The following is a 20,833-nucleotide window of genomic DNA, read 5'->3' as shown; positions in this document are numbered from 1 at the left end:
CCCACACAGGCTGAGAATTCCCACTTGTTCACTGAAGGCTTGTTTCCTCTTTCTCCCATATAAGTACATGTGCAGAGAGGATAACGGGTGTAGAGGAAACAGGAGATTTGGTTGTGTTATAAAGCCACCATCACCTGGGTCTTTAGTCATATCACAAGCTACGCAGTCATATCACAAGCTTGTACGTACCTCCCATTGACCCTGTGTGCTGCTTGTACCCTGAGAACTTTACATGCAGGTACAGAGCCCAAAGTGGATCATACAGTACATAAATGATAAAGAATAGTGATGATCTCTCATTGGAATGTGCTGGTATTATCCAATGTGGGAATGTTGCATGTGTTTAAGACTTGGGCTATATTTCATTTGAATATTTATATTTTAGACATTATATTCTCATTGACTCATTCTCCAGCTGGCAACAAAACAAGCTTCTTATTGCAGGCTTTCACTAGCTGTAAGGGGTTTGGATTCCAGTTTGAATACTGGAGATGTGGAAGTCCTCCTCAGCATGTGATGAATAGGACCATGCCCAAGTGTTGCCAAGACAGGTTTAATCCTTCCTGAATCACTTTTCAGAGATACAATCCCATGTTGGACACACTGGGAACTGTACATACAGGCATTGTCTTTAATAAAGCTCTTAGCACCATGGGTCCAACTTTAACCCCCAGGCTGCTGCTGTAGTGATTATCTAGTCAGATTCTTTCATTGGACTCTAGCCTGTTTTATGTAGCGTGTGTGTAACTGTAATAATCTCATTCCAGTATTAATACCAAACCTTTCTATAAAAATAACAAAATGGCTTACAAAAACCCATATAAAACCAAAAAGAATTGTAATGAGCTCCAAAGAGATTTCTTCAGAATGGGAGAATGCTCATTAAAATGGACAATGCAGTTTAGTGTAAGCAAGTGTAAAGTAATACACTTTGGGGCAAAAAATTCTCACATTAAATATAAACTGATGAGATCTGAGCTAGCAGTGACTGACCAAGAAAGGGATTTCAGGGTTTTAGAAGATTGCTTGCTGAAGATGTTGACCCCATAAATGGTTGCTGTGAAAAAGGCAAACTCTGTCTAGCCACAATGAGGAAAAGAATTGGAAGTAAAACTACAATTATGTTACTGCTCTTATACAAACCTGTGATGTTCCTGCACTTAGAATATTGTGCATAGTTCTGGCCACTGCATCTTAAAAAAGGATATTGTACAGTTTGAAAAAGGGCAGAAAGGGGCAACCAAAATGATCAAGGGGTTGGAGCAGCTCTCCTGTGAGGAAAGGTTGCAACAGCTGAGATTGGTCAGCTTAGAAGAAAGAGTAAGAGGAAACATGATGGAGGTGTACAAAGTTGTGCAGGTTATGGAGGGGAAGACTTTTTTCTCCATCTCCTATGACACTGGAACCCCAGGTCATCCCATGAAGCTGATTGGTGGGAGATTCAGGACAGATAAAAGGAAGATCGTCCTCACAAAATGCATAGTTAAGCTACAATATCCACTTCCACAAGATGTATTGATGACCATTAGTTTGGACTTCCTTGAAAGAGGATTTGACAAATGAATGGAGGGGAAGCTTTTTAATGGCCATTTGTCCTGAGGGCGACATGCTACCTCCAGTATCAAAGGCAGTGTGCCTATGTCGGCCAGTTGCTTGGACTGGTGGGGGCCATTCTACTCATACACTTGTTGAGGCAGCTGGTTTGCCACTGTGGTCTGACCCAGTGTGGATCTTACGTTTCACCAACATCTGTGGTATATTTGGCAGGGTTGCAACAAAGGCTTTCTTGGGTATTGATAGATATTGTTTGTTTGCTGTTTTTGGTATTTTGCTCTGGTGTTATCTGCTATGCTTTATTTATTTCTAATTGTGGTTTTTATATTATATTATATTATTATTATTATTATTATTATTATTATTATTATTATTATTATTGCCTCCTTGGGCAGCAGTGCAGAAAGGCAGGATATACATTGAAATAAATTCAGATATGGCTCTTATGCAAGGCAATTATGTTTGTGTATAGACTTCAGTAGGACCTCAGTGATTTCCTTCTGTATTTCACTTAATTTGAATTTCACAGATCCCTTTGACATTTAATTTTTTTGTATTTGTTTCACAGAAAATTCCACCTTGTTGTCTCTGTGCAGGAAGGGGTCACCTACAAAATAGCTGTCCTGCCCGATTTTGTTTAAATTGTTGTTTGCCTGGACACTGTTCTAAAGAGTGCCATGAAAGACTGTACTGGAAAAAACAATGCAACCGCTGTGATATGAGAGGCCATTATGCGGATGTGAGTACATTGTTAACAAAAGCTACCCCATGATTCTTTCCCTCTCTTTAGAATTGACTTGTGCTTGTTAGAGTTTGGTGGTTCCACTGTTTGCATTTCTGGTTATAGAACTGTGTGCCTCTTAGCATGCATTTGTATGCCCACAGGGATTTATGTGTAAAATTAATATTTTTTATCTTCTTGAAGTTACTGTTAATGTATGAAAAATAAAAATTAAAAACTATTTATGGATGGAAAAAAATATAAAAGAATGTAAATCTAGAAACCCTTAGCACTGTGTGGCAAGTACTGGCATACCAGATTTTTGTTTGTATACTTTTTTTCTTTCTGAAGTACATTTGAGTATTTCTAGGAATACAAATACTTCGTACTTCCCAGTAATGCCCAATTATCAATATTTAGAGTGGCACTATTCCTTAATGTTGTTTTCGTTGATTTTCAAGGAAAAAATTTAAAAATAAGCATTATAAAATTTATGAAAAATTGCTGGCATGCGGTAGAATGTCAGTACCTTTTTATCATAGTGTATATCTTTGAGATTTGAATACATTAAAATGCAGTTAACCTATTTGAGTCTGCACAAGCTGGATAAAAACTTGGTACAATAACAACATCAATAATGAAATTCTTTGTATACTTCTCTAGCTTGAATTCTAGTTTAGTACAATGCTGTAAAGATGCCGCGAATAGGTATGAAATAGTTGTGCTGTTAACCTAGAGGTTAGCAGTTCTTTAAACTTAAGGTGGCATGCTTTACACCTCTGATTAACAAGAAATAGTGCTGTGATGGCATACATTCTTTCCCTATTAGATGAAGAACTTCAGAAGGAAAATTATTAGTTGCCGGAAAGGAATTAGCAGATCTCCCATTTTATGCATTCTCTGCCAATCAAAATCCTGTATTCCAAAAACCCTGAACTTGGTAGATTGTATAATTAGGCAATCAAGCAAATATTCATTTAATTTTAGTGCATCTAAGTCATGGGTCAAAGTGTTGTGTAGGACATTGAAGCTCCCCTTCAATGTCCATGATCTCTGACACTCTTACTCAAACCTCTTTTGATCTAATACTTCACCTGACACTTATATATACTTGCAAGCTTATCTTAATAGGCAGAGGGTCAAAAATATTTCCCTTTTGTTAAGAAAGGAGAAGGCGGAGTGGGAGCAGGCAAACAAAAATAACATATTTGGAGAGTCTTTTGTACTCCCCTGTATTCTACTGCTTGGAGAATTTTTAAAACATTCTGCCATCCTGAATACAGTGGAGCCCATTTTTATAGCCTTCCCTAATACAATTGCATGCATCATCAAATGCATTGGAAGAATATAAGACTGTGTAGGCCAGAATTTCCATTGCTCAGAAGCTCAGGAATTTCTCTTGTGGAGGATAATTCTTAGGAGATCTTGTGACAAGTCTATGTTTTTTTAGACAGTGCCCCTTCCTTTACATATTTATTGTGGAGTAAGTCTGATTTATTAATATAATTTCATAATGCTTAGGACATTGTAGTTTAGTGTGCATTCTGTGACTTGGATCCAGAAGTGCTTTTCACAGTTATGCTGTTCTAGCCTGCTGGAAAAGTGCTGTGTCAGAAAAGAGATCCTAAGTACAGAAACATTCTTCCATTTGTGCAAAACATTGCACAAGCTTGTCCTGAAGACTGTTTCACCCCTGTAGAATTAACTTGCTGCAGCCGATGTCTTCTTTATACACTGTGTTTCTCATACTATACCACAATATTTCTTACAGTATGAGAAGTCTTCCACTAGCATTTGTACAAGAGTTCTCAGAACAGCATGAAAACATTTTCTCTTCGTGGTTTTTTATCCAGATTCATGTTCATATGTATTTTTTCCAAGTATAGATATTTAATTTTTATTTTTTGTCACAGTGTCTTTCCATGAGAATCTGTCCTGGTTGTTTTTTATCATTGGATCTTGAATGTTTCAGTTGGTTTTTACTATTGTGGCTACTGGACAGTCAGGATTTGCACCTCGCTCCCATATGTGTGTAATATTACTTGTAAGTGTGAGCATTATAATGGTCTCCTATCCAGTCACTGAACAGGTCTAAATTCACTTAGCTACAACAGAGCTATAGTAGATGATTTATTGGGACTTTTCATTCATTCTCTCACACCTGTTTCTTATGAATGTGTTCACTGTCTACTTCCGTTTTTCCCCAGTAGTTCCATAAAGCTCGCCATGAATGTAGACTTTCTAATGGAAGGTTAGATTTTTCACCCAGTTTATGTATAGATGGAAAGGCTTAGTCCAATGCCATAACAGCACACTGCCTGAGTTGAAAGGGGTTCCTGAGTGCACAACAACCAAGTAGATGACTGTTCATGTCCACCCCGCCCCCAATCTTGTGGTACTTAAGCATGTCATGTCTTTGGGGAATGGTGCATGTCTCCTATATCACTCTCCAGTTCTCTTCCATGCTTCCATTTGTACAAAGAAGGAGTGCATTTCTTGACTGAGTGGAGGGGAGAACACTGTTTAGGGATATGGGAAGCACATGCCATTCTTTCTAATGGTCTGGTGTGCTGTGCCCATGCACCATATGGAAAATAGGAAAACAGATATATCTTGCATTATGCACAATGGAGATCCCTCTGAATATGGGAATTTATAACAAATCTAAATGGTTAAGAATACTATAACATTCCCAGTTCTTTCCATAGATTAAGGTTAAGGAAGGGTCATTTGGAGCAAGCAGTTGATAGAGATCAGCAATTTTTTAATTGATAAATTTAATCACCTCCTTTCTGTAAACTGTCATACAGAGGTAATTAATATGACTTCTGTTATTAGATCTTTTGTTTGATGCAGTGGCTTGCAATGGGGCAGCTCCTAACAGCAGCTTTGACAAAGCACAAGAGAATTCTGTTAAAAAGTTGTGTTTAGTAATTGTAGTCATCGTGTCAGGCCATAACTGACTTGGAGCTGTAGGATTTTTGTGAGATGAGTAGCTGTGCCAGCAGGGACCCAAGTCTCTTGGGCCAGCCACACTCTCATTAAGATTTGCCGCTAGCAGTGGCGGTGTTCGGCAAGTATGTGACGTGCATTCTGTTATTGTATGCTTGGCTTGTCAGCCTGCAGCTTTCTGACACTCACTTATGTCACTCTTTATTCAGAGAGGAAGAAGCTTTTGATAATTTGACAAGACAAGCTCTTAAACGATCTAGGTCATGGCCTTCACTGTCTGTGATTGTGAACATATTTCCTGAAAGCCCTGTCACTCATCACAGCTACATTTTCTCCCGGGGAGCCATAGGCCTGTCCTGGTCTCTTGTCAGCTCATACATTTTGGTTATTCATATACCAAATACAGTCTTGGTTGAGGGTTTTTTTCCCCTTCACTTTTGCAAATGCTAGCATGTTAGTAAGGCTAATCCTTTCTCCTGTGTTGTGTTCCCAGCAGGGTTGTGTTCAAGGGTTCTCTCTAGTACAAGGCAGACAACTGGCCAAGGGGAGCTGAAAAGGAGGAAAGGCCGCTTAGTGCTGTTTTTGTGTTTGTTCATTGTTGTGGAAATATGAGAACTGGTGGCAAGGGCCTTGTCTATTGAGCACTTGAGTCTTGGTCTGCTGTCAGGGACTGTTTAAGATTGAGTGTTTTATTTTCTTTGATGTTCACGTTTGAGAATAGGGAAGTGGGAATTAAACAACAGATGCACTAAGCCGTTGTTCTCGTAAAACAATAATTAGCACATGATAAAATTCAATATGGGTCAAACAGAACAATATCAGTCCAAGTTATGGGAAGGGTAAATATATAGGGTGGGGAGGCAATTGTACAGAACTTATAAAAACTATGCTGGCCATACTAGATATATTTAGAAGCATATTTGTTATAAAAGGTAGAATGGTTCCTTTGAAGAAAAGGCATTTCATATTCATAGAACTAAATGTTGGTGTGGTATATTATTCAGATATAGCTGCGTTCCCCCAGATTTTTTTTTCCAACTGAAATTAGGGCAATTTGAAGTTAAATACTTAAAAATAAAAGCAATAGACCCACTTGTTGCTGAATTTAGTGGTGCTCTCTTCCATAATAAGTCATTCCACTTAATTTTAGGGACAGTATCCTGTAGCAATTGTTATTTAGGATTTTTGCCATTTAGTACTATGGAAGAGTTATAACCTAGCTGTGAACCAGTTGCAGTGGATCAGTCGGCCATCTCAAATGTTTAAGGATCATTTTAAAATAATTTTTTCTGTCGTCAAATGTCTTTGGGGGTATTGTATACTCTCCTGAGCTTTTTGGAAGCTCAGGAGAGTATACAATCCTAAGCAAATTTGCTTGGAAGTTGATCCCATTAAATTTGTTTACAGTTTCAGTTCAGTGTGATCCAGTGCTTGTTTACCTGTTGGTAAATGCCACTGAACTCACTTGGACTTACTGCTGAATAGATGTACATAGGATTGCGCTGTTAGTGACCATCCATGTGTATAAAATGTGTTAGCATGGAATCCCCACGTGTACACAAAATAATGACAGTCAGTTTTTCATCTGTACATAATTGTGTCCACAAACAGACAATGAGCACACAAAGTATATAAGATTTGACCCTTTCTTCATGAACGTTTGCTTAAAAACCAGGAAATTCAGGTTTATTTCAAAGCAACAATATTCTACCATGGTTGACCTCTTAATGTCCAGAATGGTGCAATTATTATCCTGGAGCCAAATCTTTTTTATTAAACTGATCTGTAAGTAAAGGTCATATTCTGGCAAAATGCCATTCTAGCATAAGACAACTCAGTGACAACAATTTCTTAACCACATTATTCTGGGAACACTGTGATGATCAGTAGCTATTCAGAATTAATGGATAAATTTCTGCCTCCTGACCTCTGTGGTAAGCCAGCAGAAAGGTTGCATATAACAAAACCCATTTAGTGTTTGTAGGTGGTGGAATATTTTTCTATTATGAAATGGAAACCCCTTCTCAACTACTGTATTACTGAAAATTTTAGGAAATGGAGCAGATGCTTTAACTTTTCTTTCAAAGAGTTTGAAGTGGGAAGAGATATGGGATATTATTATCATCTTCTGTACCCCAAGGGGTAGATGGATGGATGTACAGACAGACAGATCACACACACACGGGTGGTGGTGGGGGGGAATAGTCCAATAGACTGAAATAAACTTTCCCCACCTTTCTGCAAAAAATGGCATTCAAAGGGGATCCCTGTGAAGTCTGAAAAACAAAGAGTTGCATTTGAGTTAGAAGGAGAGTGACACCATCACAGAAAGTATTGGGTTTTTGTATGTATGCATGTGCTGGAGTGCTTTAAACAGAGGCTTCTGAAATTATTTTGGACTGTGATAGCTACAGCAAATTAATCTGCACTTTTAATATTGTTATTTTTACTGACCTAGTTGACATTGTTCAAGAAGTTGGTGCTTTATTTCTATTAGAGAGGCTAATAGTAAAGAAAATTTATGACAGCTAAAATAATGCAATCATGTGATATAAACCAGAGAGCAGCAAGACTGTGGTTCTATTTGAAAACTTCACATATTTCTGTTATTGAAGGGAAACTGTACTGAGAAACAAATAATGCCAAATGGTAATTTGAATGCTTTCTTCTAGTTGTACTTCATATCACCAAAAATAAAAATCTTCATTGTTTTCTTGCAGTATAATGTGTTAGGTACAGTATGGGCCTAGACCAATCAGAATAATAAAGGAAGTTTCTGTAAAAATGAATGCAGTAAAGCATATCATTATGTTCCACATTACCCTGTGGAAGATTAACTACATGCATTGATTATATTTTGATTAGATTATAGGTGTATTCAAAAATGAAGAAATAGTTTTAAGAATTTTGAATGAAAATATGGTATTATAGATTAAATTCTAAAATAATGAGTTGCACCAGTCCTTTTGGAGCATGTCTGGGATTTATTTACATTTTAGGAGCCTTACAAACTTGACTTTGAAACTTCTAAACTTTAGCAAAAGAAAAGGAGAGAAAAAACTGTTACTGGCTTTCTGACAATGGCAGGGAGTGTGTTAAACCAGTGTAAAATTCAATTAAACTGTCTAGCCAGGTTTTTGAAGCTGAAATGCAGACCCTTTCAGTTAAGCTTCTTATTTTCCTGTGACCGACACCGGTGGATACTGTGTTATGCCAAAACCAACAGGCTGTAAAGCACCTTGTTTCATGCTCCCAGCTGATCAATATTTTTATTTTCCAGGCTTGCCCAGAAATATGGAGGCAGTATCACCTAACAGTAAGTAAAAACACCTTTTTTATTTTCTTCTACACCCAGCCTATTTACTCTTCTGTGAACTGCTGACCATAAAATATAGACAAGAATCTTGTGAAGGAAGATAATAAATATCTGAAAGGGCTTGGACTGAAGAATGCAAGAATATACTATACTTTCCCCAACATTCATTGAAACAATTTATGTAATAGAAATCATTCATAATGGCATTGTGTCACTTTGCTGCCTATAACTTCATTAGAGGTGGGTGGTGGTGGTGGTAGAAGTAGTAGTAATAATAATGTTTCGTGGAAGCACTGAACAGTACAATTACACTTTCCAGGGTCCTTCCCAAGAAATGTTATGTTGCTTCACATCTTCCAAGGGACATGACTTTGACACTATAACTCTGCTAGAGTGAAACACAAAAATTACAGAGTTGTAATTAATGAGGAAATCAGTCTTGACTTATAAACAAAGTTGCTCAATAAGTAATCTTCATTCTTCCAGCTCTACTTTGCTTAGGCAGCAGAAGTAAAAGTTAGAGAAACACAGAACCTTTACTTTAGCTAGCTTAGGACAATATTAAATGATTGGCAGAACAAAGTTTGCATTTGACTTAACAATCTACATAACTATAAATAAATATTGGAATCTAAGTTTCTCCTTTAAAATTGAATGATTTTTCAGTCTTTCAGAATGAGTTTTTATCTCCTTTTTTCTGTGAGGAAATACAGTCTATTTTACAGTTGCTTTCAAATACTTTCCTATTGGATTTTTAAGATGATATGGCTTTCCCATTTTCTCCATAGAAGGAGTTGACCTAATATTTTTACTTACTTGCTGTTTATTAATAAAAAACTTCTGAAATACCCCTTTTTATTTCCTCACATTTAAGTAATTAGGAATAAACTGAACATATAATATGCTATGCAATTTGGCCAATTAGAATATCTCTATTTAAATAGAGTTAATATAGGAAAATGACTTGGATCAATATTTCAGATCATTTGTATTTATTCTCATGTCCAGCTGATTGGTTTCTGGAAAAGGAGTTTGAACAGGGTTGGAGCAACGTCAGATCTTAGAAAAGCTTTTAAAGATGTTTCACATACACAAATGCGTACATGTGCACACATGCTCATGAACATAATGCATTGGTCCTTCATACAGCATTACACTATTTTATGTGTGGATTTCAATATTGATTTCACTGCTATATTAATTATTAAAGTCATGTGAAATGGCTTATTCTAAAAGCTGTTACCTTAATTTCCTAAAAGTTAAGTGCCCTTTCTGAATTGCTATTTTAAAAAATCTGATGAGAATTTAACAAACAATTTGAAACAATATAATAGGTTACAACATTACAACATGCACTAATATAACAAAGCCAGAGGAATAAATACTGAATGCTACTTTGCTTCAGTCACTCAAAATACTATCATTTCTGTTTGCTCTTGTTTATACTGAAATATAGAAGCAGTTTATTCCACACTTGTCTTTAAAGTTTGGTTTAACCCAGTTTTAATATCTCTTAATAAACTGAGAATATGAAGTATATATCAAATATGTGTAAACAGAAATTTTGTATATCGTACAAATATATACAATGTAGATGATCATTTAATCCCACTTATTATGCATGTTTGTCAAAGGGTTATATAAAAAGTGCAGTTAATTTCTCATGCATAAGCAAAATGTCCCTAATTAATCGTTGTGAATACTTGTTCAGATCAAGGGAACATAATATTTGTCACTTTTGGAGATTTTAGTCATTTTGTCCTTTTAATAAGATATGGAGTGCCATCTATTGATTTCTTGCAGCTATTGCACTTAAAATCTTGTATAAACAATGTAGCTGATGGTTATAGATTGCTTTTAGGCATTGCTTATGTTTGAGGTATTGCTTATGTTTGCAAGACTTGAAATTTTAGCTGTCTGGAAAAGCTTATGTCATTATGTCAAGCACACTTTTTCTATATCAAATGCACTGCCAGAATGAAAAATTGTATAATACAATTAGAAGAGTGAAAGTTTCAATATTTTAATTGGTTCTTCACTTATTTCTACCGTGCATTGGTTCAGTGAGTTAGGGCTTTATTTTATAGCAATCTAGGTTTCAGTCAACATGAGTTAAAGAAAACATTGCATGTTATTTTCAGCAAATTCATGTCCTATAAAAAATTATAACAGCATCTTTCAAAGAATCATAAAATGGTAGAGTTGGAAGGGGCCGTGAAGGCCATCAGGCGGGTCCAACCCCCTGCTGTTGCACAACACCAGTTTATACCATCCCACTCAGATGGCTTTTTGAATGTCTCTAGTGTGGGAGAGCCCACCAGCTCTCTAGGCAACTGGTTCCTCTGTCGTATTGCTCTGACACTGAGCAAACTTTTAAATGCTTTCAAACCTTGGCTCAGCTCTGACATACTATTTCAGAAATATCACACATTCTAGTTTCCAAAGATTTCATTTATAATCAAGAAAAAAATTACTGACATGTGCTCCACTACAGAGAAGTACATTGTGTTTCATTGTAAAGTCGTATTAAAAATCACAATGCTTTTCATATTATACACAATAAACATGGTGTTTAGCTGTGGCTATTTGATATACAATTCTTCATTTTTCATTATGCTGCATCGTTAGTTTATAAGTTACACTATTAAAACTTCATAACTTGAAAGTTTTATATTATTAGAACTTTTATGTTTGAGTTGAAGATATAGCTGCACTACCATTGGCAGATACAGGGCCTAAACCAGTTCCTCCTAAACTAGGGAGTGTCTTGCCCACCCTGACCCTTTTAAATCCAAATTTAGGCCATTTTTCAGCTATAGGCCCTCAAGGAAGTGCACAAAATGAACAATAAACAATTTAAGCAAACAGAAAAATAGGAGTCTGATCTAAGGGGGCAGTATTTGACAGTATATATTTGTAATAAATCTCTAATGTTGTCTATTTTTTAAAAAAAACACACATTGCTCCTATGTAATATATAGGTGGTTCATGAAAAATGCAAATCATAACTGTGTGACAGGTTGAGCAATGTCTGGAAGTTGAAGGAGCATCATTGCCCCTCAGACACACTGGTGGTCATCCGCTTTAAAATCCATCTTTAAAATTGCTGTTGAATTTGTTGCGGGGGCATGAGCATAAACAGTGACAATTTTTCAAGGAAACAAAATGCACAAAGAGAAGACACCTTGTTTGCAAGTAGAATAACATTCCTGAGAGGCTTGCAGAAGTACTATTCTGTTTGCAAACAAAGCATGAACTCTCTGTGCCATCCAATTTGGCAGCAGGAGCAAGGCCTCTGCAAAAATGGCTGTGAGGGCCTGATGCAGCCTGCAAGCCACATCTTGGTCATCCCTGGTATATGGGGCAGAAAATTGTAATACTGTGTGTGTATGGGGTTGTTGTTGGAATGAGTCATGATTGAATTATGCACAATTGAGAATTCACATATATGGGACGCAGTATGGCAGGCTTAGAACAAAACTGGCAGCCATTATAATTAAGTGGAAAATCACATTTATGTTTTCTGCCTAACCTTTTTAGGAAAGGCAATTGGCATCTCTGTGAGAATGACATATTTTGTATCCCAAAAGTATTATCCTGACTTAAAATCTACACAGATTATTGAGGGCGTCAATAAAAGAGAAAACCGTACAAATTGACAAATATATTTTTATTTAGTTTAGTATGCTTTGCTAGATATTTTTAATACTTGCTTTGCTGTGGGGTGATATTTTTTTTCTTCAGGAGATTATGATCTCTTACATTGCTGCCTTCTGTGCATGCAGCAAGGACCCCTCCTCCATCTGCTGCCTTCACTCCCCTCATTTATATCAAAACCCCTCACTCCAAGATGGCCACCAACAGAGTCTTACAAACATCAGAATTTAACCACCAGGCACTATCATTTAACATGCTTTTTGACAGTTTGCTAATCTTACTTTTAATCCACTTAACGTTAAAAGGTGAACCAAGAATTGCAGTTCCAGTGTGCATATGTAAAAGACAAGAAGACACAATGCTTCTTTTGTGCTTAAATTTTGTGCTTGTATTTCTTTGTGTATGATTATTAAAATTCAGTTTGGCCTTTCTCTTTTTTTCTGAAATAAAAATGTATGTAAGTAGGTTTGCTCTTAAATCTGACTTAAACCCATGATTAGAAACAAACTAGCTCTTTTTCAAAAGTGCTACTAGCCTTAGATTTGATAATTGACTGCAAGATTTTTGCAGAAGAAGATGGACTTGCATTTTAGCTAAATTACTGAAAGCTCTGGTTCCCCATAATTGTACCAGTGCCTGTCCTAGTCTTTTCTGAACTAAAACATGATAACATAAAATTATGTTGTGTTGTGTTCATCCTTACAAAAGGATGACTTTGGTTTCTTTAGATTGTGATACTTCTATTAATTTATCTCGTTCTTCATGCATTTTTGAAATATTTATCACATTGGGGTAAATGCTTCAGCAAAGCCAATATATGTTTACTCAAAAGGAAGTTCTTCTGAGTTAGGTTGGATCTGCTTGCCAATTGTAGATAGTACTCCACCATCCATCTAATAATTCTCAGAAATAGTTGTATTATCTGCAATGGGTATAATTTAATAGAAAGAATATATTCTATTGTATGCAGTTGGGATATTTGGAGTGTTTATTATATTTAATCTAATGTTCCTGTGCCTAAAAGTGCTTGTCTAAGAATTAAAATTAATTTGAAACTTTTTATTTTCTTTACTTTTATGTCTGAATTTAAGAAGAAGGGATTGTTTCTAGATTTAGGTAAAATAGAATTGTCGAATTAAAAGATCCTTAGCAAAAGGTTAGTTTTGCAATAATACATACCTCTTAATCACTTGCATGTGTGTAAATATTTTGTTTAACTATAAAAGATCTGTTAAATTGCAATGCTGTGTTATTTTGCCTTGATTTCCTAGAAGACAGTGCTTTTCATTTTGCCGGTTTCCATTTAAAAATGTTTACAATTGTTATATACTGCCATGATTATATATTGAATTAATTCTTTCATATTGTTTTTTATACTAAAATAACTGAGAACAGCAGATATAGGAAATAGTGAACATATAACAAATAACACTACATTATCTACATGGAGAATCCTGTCCGTTTGCATAACCCATGTCTTTACCAGTAAATATTGACACACTAAATACATTACTTTATATCATGGACACATAGCAGTAGCATCTACCTTTAGGGGTAGATTTGTCATTATGGCTATAATCCTGTGCCAGTTTACTTGGGAGTAAGTCCATTAAATTCAGCAGAACTCACACCTCAGTCAGGATGCACAGACTTGAGCCAAATGAGATGATCATGTTTCCAGCCTGCCAAAGTACACACATGATGCTAACACTTCTCTAAAAGCTGCTTTCTTGGAGCAGGTTAATAACATAGAATTCCCCTGTAATTTAATATATATCCTGATGTTGGGCTGCATCTTTACTGATTTAAACTGTCTCTTAAGTCTATCTTGCATAACAGTTTGAAAATACAAAACTAGAATATGGGTAAGCAGAATGAAAATGGACTATTCCCCTCCCCTTTTTTACTCATACATTGTATAGAATGCCTTATAATGTTGTGTTGCTGAGGTGTAAAATGTGTTGATAAGTTTAAATATTTGCAAAGTCATACTATTATACAACAATACACTTTGATGAAAACTTTGCCAGTAGGTATTGCTGCCAGCTGCTTGTCCTGTAATATAAAGTAACATATTTAGAGTTAATATTTACTGGTAAAATGATGGGCTATGAGAAGGGAAGATTATACAGGTGGATGATCTGGCTATATATTGGTGCATGTTTGCATTACTTTATACTTTTGGTTCAGAGGCTTATTTGATTAAAATACACTGAAATTACTAACATTTTGAAGTGTAAATTTTGGTTATTAAAAAGCATACACTGACACTTAATGTACCAATAAAATAAACCCCCTATATAGCTTAGGGAATTCAGACATGTTATGAGAAATCTGCACATACTTCACCTGCTGGATCGGGAAACATGAGTGTAAAGCAGACATTCCTCCAAGTGCTTATCAGAGTACACACTTAAGCCTTAATGCTTTCTCACTGTTCTGCTTTCAAAGGAATGGGAGCTCAAATGCATAAGCTTTTTCGGCACAACTTGTCACATACAAACCCCTTTAAAAAATATTCTTAGAGCTGGGTCAGGGCAAATATTTCTAAGTAGTAAGATTGTTCACAATTAAAAATGAAATGCAAGTACCTGGTAAATTATGTGTCTGTTGCAGCAATTAGGACATTTTAATGAGCCTTTGTGTACAAGGATCTGCATCAGATGCATGAGACAGAAGCTCTGACCCAAAATGCTAAGCCATTGTTTACCTTTGTTGGCAGACATATTATTTAATAACACCTCTTATGGCATCTCTTGACATTCTTCATGCCCAGTTTATTAAATTCTATTAATGAAGAAAAATGTGTCAACATTATATCTAAGTTCTAAATTGCATAAAAGAATATAGGGTAAGTTTGGTAGAGTGGTCAGAGGTTCCAGAATTAATTCTAAGCTTGTACTTATTTAAAAAAATGCTTTTGCAGAAAAGTCTGTATCTGTTGCTATTATCCAAATTAGTATTGTATATTATTTATATAGTTGGTGGCAGAATGATTGCATAAATAATTTTCCTGACATGAAAGTTCAATAAATTTTCCATAAAAGAAGGGAAAGTAGATGCTAGATCAGTAGAATTAAATTCTCCAGATCTATGTAAGCTTTAAAAAAATCTTTCTCCAGAAGATTATCTTTTAAGTAGAAGTGCAAAAGAAAATACTAAGCAGAATACAAATTTGTAATTACTTTTCATAATTGATATTTTAGAGAACAGACACCTAAATGATTTAGGAATTACTGTAATGCTGTTTAAGCAGTTTAAAATGTTCATGCTTGCCAGACTATGAAACCCACAGGATTATAAAATATAAAATGTTTAAAAAGGTAGATAAAGACTTTGGGGGAACAGACCAGTTGACCATTCTCTTGAAAATGGGAACTGAACCTTTTGGGCACTTAACTCCCATGGAGAGACATAACATGAAGTCATTTTCCTCATGCCTTGCAAGTCAAACATAGGTATGCCAGGGATAAGCTTGGCATACTTCTGCCTGACTTAATAGAAAGTTCTTTAAGTCCTACCAGTGTCACAGCATGATTTGCTGTTAGAGTTTTGGGGAATAGTATTGTAATCATGGCTATTCTCTTAAAAAAATTGACAGCCCTCTTTCGGTCTTAGTAAGTCCTCTCCAAGCTTGTATTGGGCTCATTTTTGTGCTAAAGGACTTAATCAAATTTGTGATTTTAATCTTTTAAAAAAAAATTGAGAGAGTTGCATTTCCCCTGTAATTTTAAATAAAGCAAATGTGATGTGAAACTATGCATGCTTTACTTGTCTATATTGATAAGTGTTTCTTCTCTGCTAAACTAATTTATGCATAAAATGTCTCTGAATAACCTAGGATAAAAATTATTATTATTACTATTATTACTACTACACTACATTTCTATATTGCTATATCTGCATGGTTAGTTTTAGTAAATGCTGCATTTTACTTTGGAAGTTTACAAGCCAAGGGTGAATTTTAAAATGTTTATACAGCCTGTTTATCAACCAGACCTTGTTTGTTCCATAGCAAAGTATGTTGTACCAAACAGTCTTCATGTGATGTTGAAAGCAGCCTTCCTAGGAGGACGTAGCAAACTGTAAGCACAACTAGAGTAAATGCGCTGCATTATGCCCCAGAGAATTAATCTGTGTAGTTGTTGGTACATGGAGCAAAACCTCACCTGCTTGAAACGTATTTATAAAAATCTTTCCGGTTGTTAGGAAGGACTTGAAAACATACTTTCTGGAATTACCAGAAGCTTAGCATCAACATTCCCAGTTACTTCAACCATTCTGTTTGCCTGCATTATCAGTGCAAATTATGTGTTCTGGTGGTGTGTCAGGTGCCATTAGATGCAGCCCATCCAAAGCAATCCAATACAGTCAGTTTATATATAGCACTTATAAAAATCATGTACATATAAAGGGCTCCTCATACAACTCAAGTCCATGGCTGCATTTTTGGCATGTTGATATTAACTGTGGAGTATTTTGGCGGATGACTCCAGTAATACCTGTGGGGAAGTTCCATGCCACATTCCAGAATAAATTTCCAAAAGCAAGATCAGATGCTTAAACTAAATAGTGACATTTTTAGATTTTTCAAAATATGCTTTCAGGATACATTCCATTTACTTTTAATCTTAACTTGTAAAATAGAGGAGATGTTAACTTCTGGAATCTAGCCAAACTTTAAGAAATTATCATGCAAGGTTAAAAAAAAAGGTAAACCCTCTTCTGAAACTGTTACTCATTTAAAGATTATTAAATTAACTTTAGTTAAAACATGTGCTAACAGTGTAGTGTAGTGAATAACATGTTGGACTTGGGCTGAGGAAGTCTAGATAGGAATCATTGCATAGTCATTGTCCCTTTGACCTTGGACTAGTTGCTAATGCTTAGCCTAAGCTACTTCACAGAGCTCTTGGGAAGATAATGGTCATGTCCAGCCTTGAAGTGCTTAAAAAATACAATGTAAAAAAAAAGGGGGGGGGGGATAAATAGTGGGATCATTGCTTCTCAGTTGTGAGCTAGGTGTCTTTGAGTTGTATTTTTCTCTGTAAATGTGCAGTTAACTACACTTTTTGTTGCAGAAAATTGAACTCCTGTCTTCTCAGTAGGCAGAAATTTCAGTGTTTTGTGTTTCTGTAGAAAATAATTCAATCATAAATAGTAACAATGAATGGATGCCAACTGCAAATAAAGCATCAGGCAAGCTTGGCAGTTTCAAAGTTTTTCAGATTTTTTAGTGTGTCAACATTATTCAGTAGGTTTGGTTTTTTTCTTCTTAAATTTAAAGAATGAAAGAAGAGTACAAACTATTGTCTTTCATTTTTTTTGCAAGCATTTCGCTGAACATGTATACATAATCTAACATTTCCCATTTATTGGAGAATTATGGGTATCCTATGTAGGGTGGAAGGAACATGGAGGCAAAAGTCACCTCCCTGTTACTCCTGCCCTGCCAAACAATTAGAGGGCTAGGGCTAGGGTTTGATTTTGGATGTTTAATGCAGGATGGAAGGAGCCTGAGATACCACAAAGATGTGTTGTATTTTTACAGCTCCAGTCTCCTCTTAGAAAGCCTCCAAAAGCCATCTTCAAGGTCCCTGACAAAGTTCTTTTCACACCATTGAAGAGGGGAGAGGGAATCAGAGTACCAGTCTCCAACTCTGAAGTTGGAGCACTTCTCTGACCTAGTAGCAGGAGATCTGAGGAATGCTCTTGTCTAATAGCCATTAGATTGTTGTGGGTACTGAAATTTTACCTTCAGCTATTTCAGATCAAATACTTATGGTACATGGAGACAAAAATCCTAAGGAGTATTTTTTTGCTTTGTTGTTTACTAAATAGAAGTAAAATGAACATGCTAAATTAGATAACTAGTCAAGGCAGGAGAAGAAATTCCACTTCAAACTGACATTTTCCTTTCCAAATTAGTCTATGTAAATTAGCCTAGTTTACATGGATTTTTTCCCATTCATTTTTCCCCCGAGAAAACCCACATCACTAGCTGTACTGCTGTTGCTTTGCTGGGACAGCAATAATTTAAGGAATTTTGTCATGGGGTAACCACAAAGATTGGACAGCTGCTTGTTGGGGATTACATGAGTGGAGCTGGCTGGAGCCAGGGGTCAGACTAGATGGCCCAGAAGATTTCTTCGGACTTACTTTGCTTCTATGTTTCTAACCACCCCCTCTAACAATTCCAACTTTAAATAAACAGATGCAGAATATTTCTGTAAAATGTGCGTGTGTACATCTGCTACAATTGAAGCCCTGTGAATGAACATCATACAAGGATTTGTATGTCAAATGTAAACAATTATATAAAATGTCAATACCTTTCATGTAATGGTAGTGCCAAAACACTAATTGGTAATAATATATACTATTTTACTGAGGTTCAAACAAAGATACTGCCTCTGGGCTACTAGGGTGGTATATAAATGCAAATAATAAATAATAAATGCAAATAATAAAACATAATCTTAAATGGGAAAAAAACCCTGATATTTCCCCTTCCTAAATTTTCTTATTCAAAGCTTTGATACAAATACAACTTGTATATTACTCTTGGCTAGTTCTTTCTGCTTTTCCCTGCTTGATGGATGTAGAAAAGGTGGATATGGAGAAAGTAAAGGACAGATAATGAGAGATTGGGCCAGTTGATGATAAAGTGTGTGGGCCTGGTGAGGGAATGTGATTAGATGTGCAGACTTCAGCTCACATTTTTAGAGGGGCTGGGAAAGGAGGGCATGTGTGTCCATGTGTGAAAATTTAGACAAGTTCTGTAATGGCAATCAACCTCTGCTTCCTGTTGCCATTGCTGAATTAATGGTAATGTAACCATATACTAGAAAGAAAACGGGTACTGTATTAATCATTCTGTAAGCTCCTGGGTGAACATTTGTTTGCAGCATGTTCTCTGTCATTATTTGGAACTTTTATGCTGTGCCATTAAAAATTTCACAACTATTAAGTGGCAAGGAAATGTTGCATTGCCGTTCTGTCATGGTGAGGAAGCAAATCCACATAGTGGATGCTACAACTGAGAAGGCCCACCTCCACACCATGGTCAAACAAACCCAGTAAGCCAAGGAATGGGAAGCAATTGCAGTCTCAGATCCTAGAGGCTAGGGCATCCTATGTTCACGCAGGTGATGTCTCAGTTAACTTGGTCCTCAGCTGTAAGAATGTTACACACCAGCAGTGTCTCCTTCAGCATGGCTTGATAATTAATTGACAGCCCACATAGGAGCCCTTGGCACAGGAGTTACATGTGATCAAAAGCTGCATTGGATGGATTCTACCAGAAGAATGGTAGGGAGAGCATTAAGTTTCAAACAAGTAGCATAGTGAACTTTCTCACTGTCCAAAAGTCAGGACAGATTCTTGGAACCATGCCAAGTTCAAATGACCTTGAGCCTATTACAAAGAGCATGAGTGTCAACATCTAAACCAATTTCAAGGGCAGTTGTACATAAAGCACATTTACAGTACATACAACTTGTCCAGGAATTGTTAGAACTGTTATACCAACCAGAGATGGTGATAAGTGCTCTTTGCCCCAAAGGCCATGCATGATTGCAGTGATTCTGTGAGCATCCCCAGATGCACACTTCCTTTTATAGGGGAAGTGCAGTCCCCCCCCCCCCCCCACACACACACACACACACACCACGCTAATGCCAACAGTTGGATCAAGGAATTGCTCTCCCACAGAGTCTCTGCCTTCCCAGGATTCCGTTTCAGATGGTTGGCTTCTAGCCCACCACTGCCTCTATGGACTGGTCCAGGTGAGGCATGGCAACACCTGACTCAGGTGCTACAGAGAATCAAGCTGGATGTCACTTGCATATTGATGATGCTTCTCCTAGTGGCTGCACCCAGTGGCTATTTTCCCAAGCTAATATGAATCAGTGGAAGGGCAAGTGGGATGGCCAAAGGGCTGCAGCAACCCCCATATCAGTAAAGGTTGCAACAGTTGAACCTCTTTAGCTTAGAGAACGGCAAATAAGACAGGGACATGAGAGAGAGTTATAAAAGCATGCATGGTATGAAAAAAGTGGGCAACAGTCCTAACACTAGAACATTGGATAGTGTTTATAGTGAATAGTTACTTTAAATGATGGGAGTTTCAGGATAAATAAAGAGAATAGGTTTATGAGTAATGCTGGTTAGTTTAAAAATGGAAACCTTACTTTCCCAGTTGATGCACTGGGGAAGAAGGGGCATGATCCATATGTCTGAAAGGCACATAGTCTGAGAAGTAACCCTGTGCTTTGAGGGCACACTCCCAGCAGAACAGAAGGAGCAATGAAAGCTATTTTGCCTCTGTGTTGCTACTTTCTTCTCTGGAGCAGCTTCTGAGCCTGTCTAAAGGTGTCATCTTCAGGATCTGGCCTTCTGAAGAGCAGTCAGGGTTGATCTCCTCTAGGACTGACCGGTTTGATCGCCTTGCGGTCCAAGGGACTCACAGGAGTCTCCGCCAGCACCACAATTCAAAGGCCTCAATCCTTTGGCGCTCAGCCTTCCTTATGGTCCAGCTTTCACAGCCATACATTGCAACTGGGAAAACCATAGCCTTGACTATACGCACTTTTGTTGGCAGGGTGATGTCTCTGCTTTTTAGTATGCTATCT

At 36.7% G+C, this 20,833-nt stretch overlaps 1 protein-coding gene across 2 annotated transcripts in view; it reads left to right on the top strand.

Annotated features, from left to right (window-relative positions):
* ZCCHC7 (zinc finger CCHC-type containing 7) overlaps nucleotides 1-20,833 on the top strand; it is a 146,534-nt gene that overhangs the window by 94,660 nt on the left and 31,041 nt on the right. For both annotated transcript variants that reach the window (XM_044439438.1, XM_044439437.1), the window contains exons 5-6: nucleotides 2,123-2,293; nucleotides 8,508-8,543. In XM_044439438.1, coding sequence (XP_044295373.1) covers nucleotides 2,123-2,293; nucleotides 8,508-8,543 — 207 coding nt within the window. The remainder of the gene's footprint in view (nucleotides 1-2,122; nucleotides 2,294-8,507; nucleotides 8,544-20,833) is intronic.

This window comes from Varanus komodoensis, unplaced genomic scaffold (assembly GCF_004798865.1).
Source record: "Varanus komodoensis strain SLA01 unplaced genomic scaffold, ASM479886v1 scaffold35, whole genome shotgun sequence".
In the NCBI taxonomy this organism is placed as follows: domain Eukaryota; kingdom Metazoa; phylum Chordata; class Lepidosauria; order Squamata; family Varanidae; genus Varanus; species Varanus komodoensis.
This window is presented reverse-complemented; position numbering and strand designations above follow the sequence as displayed.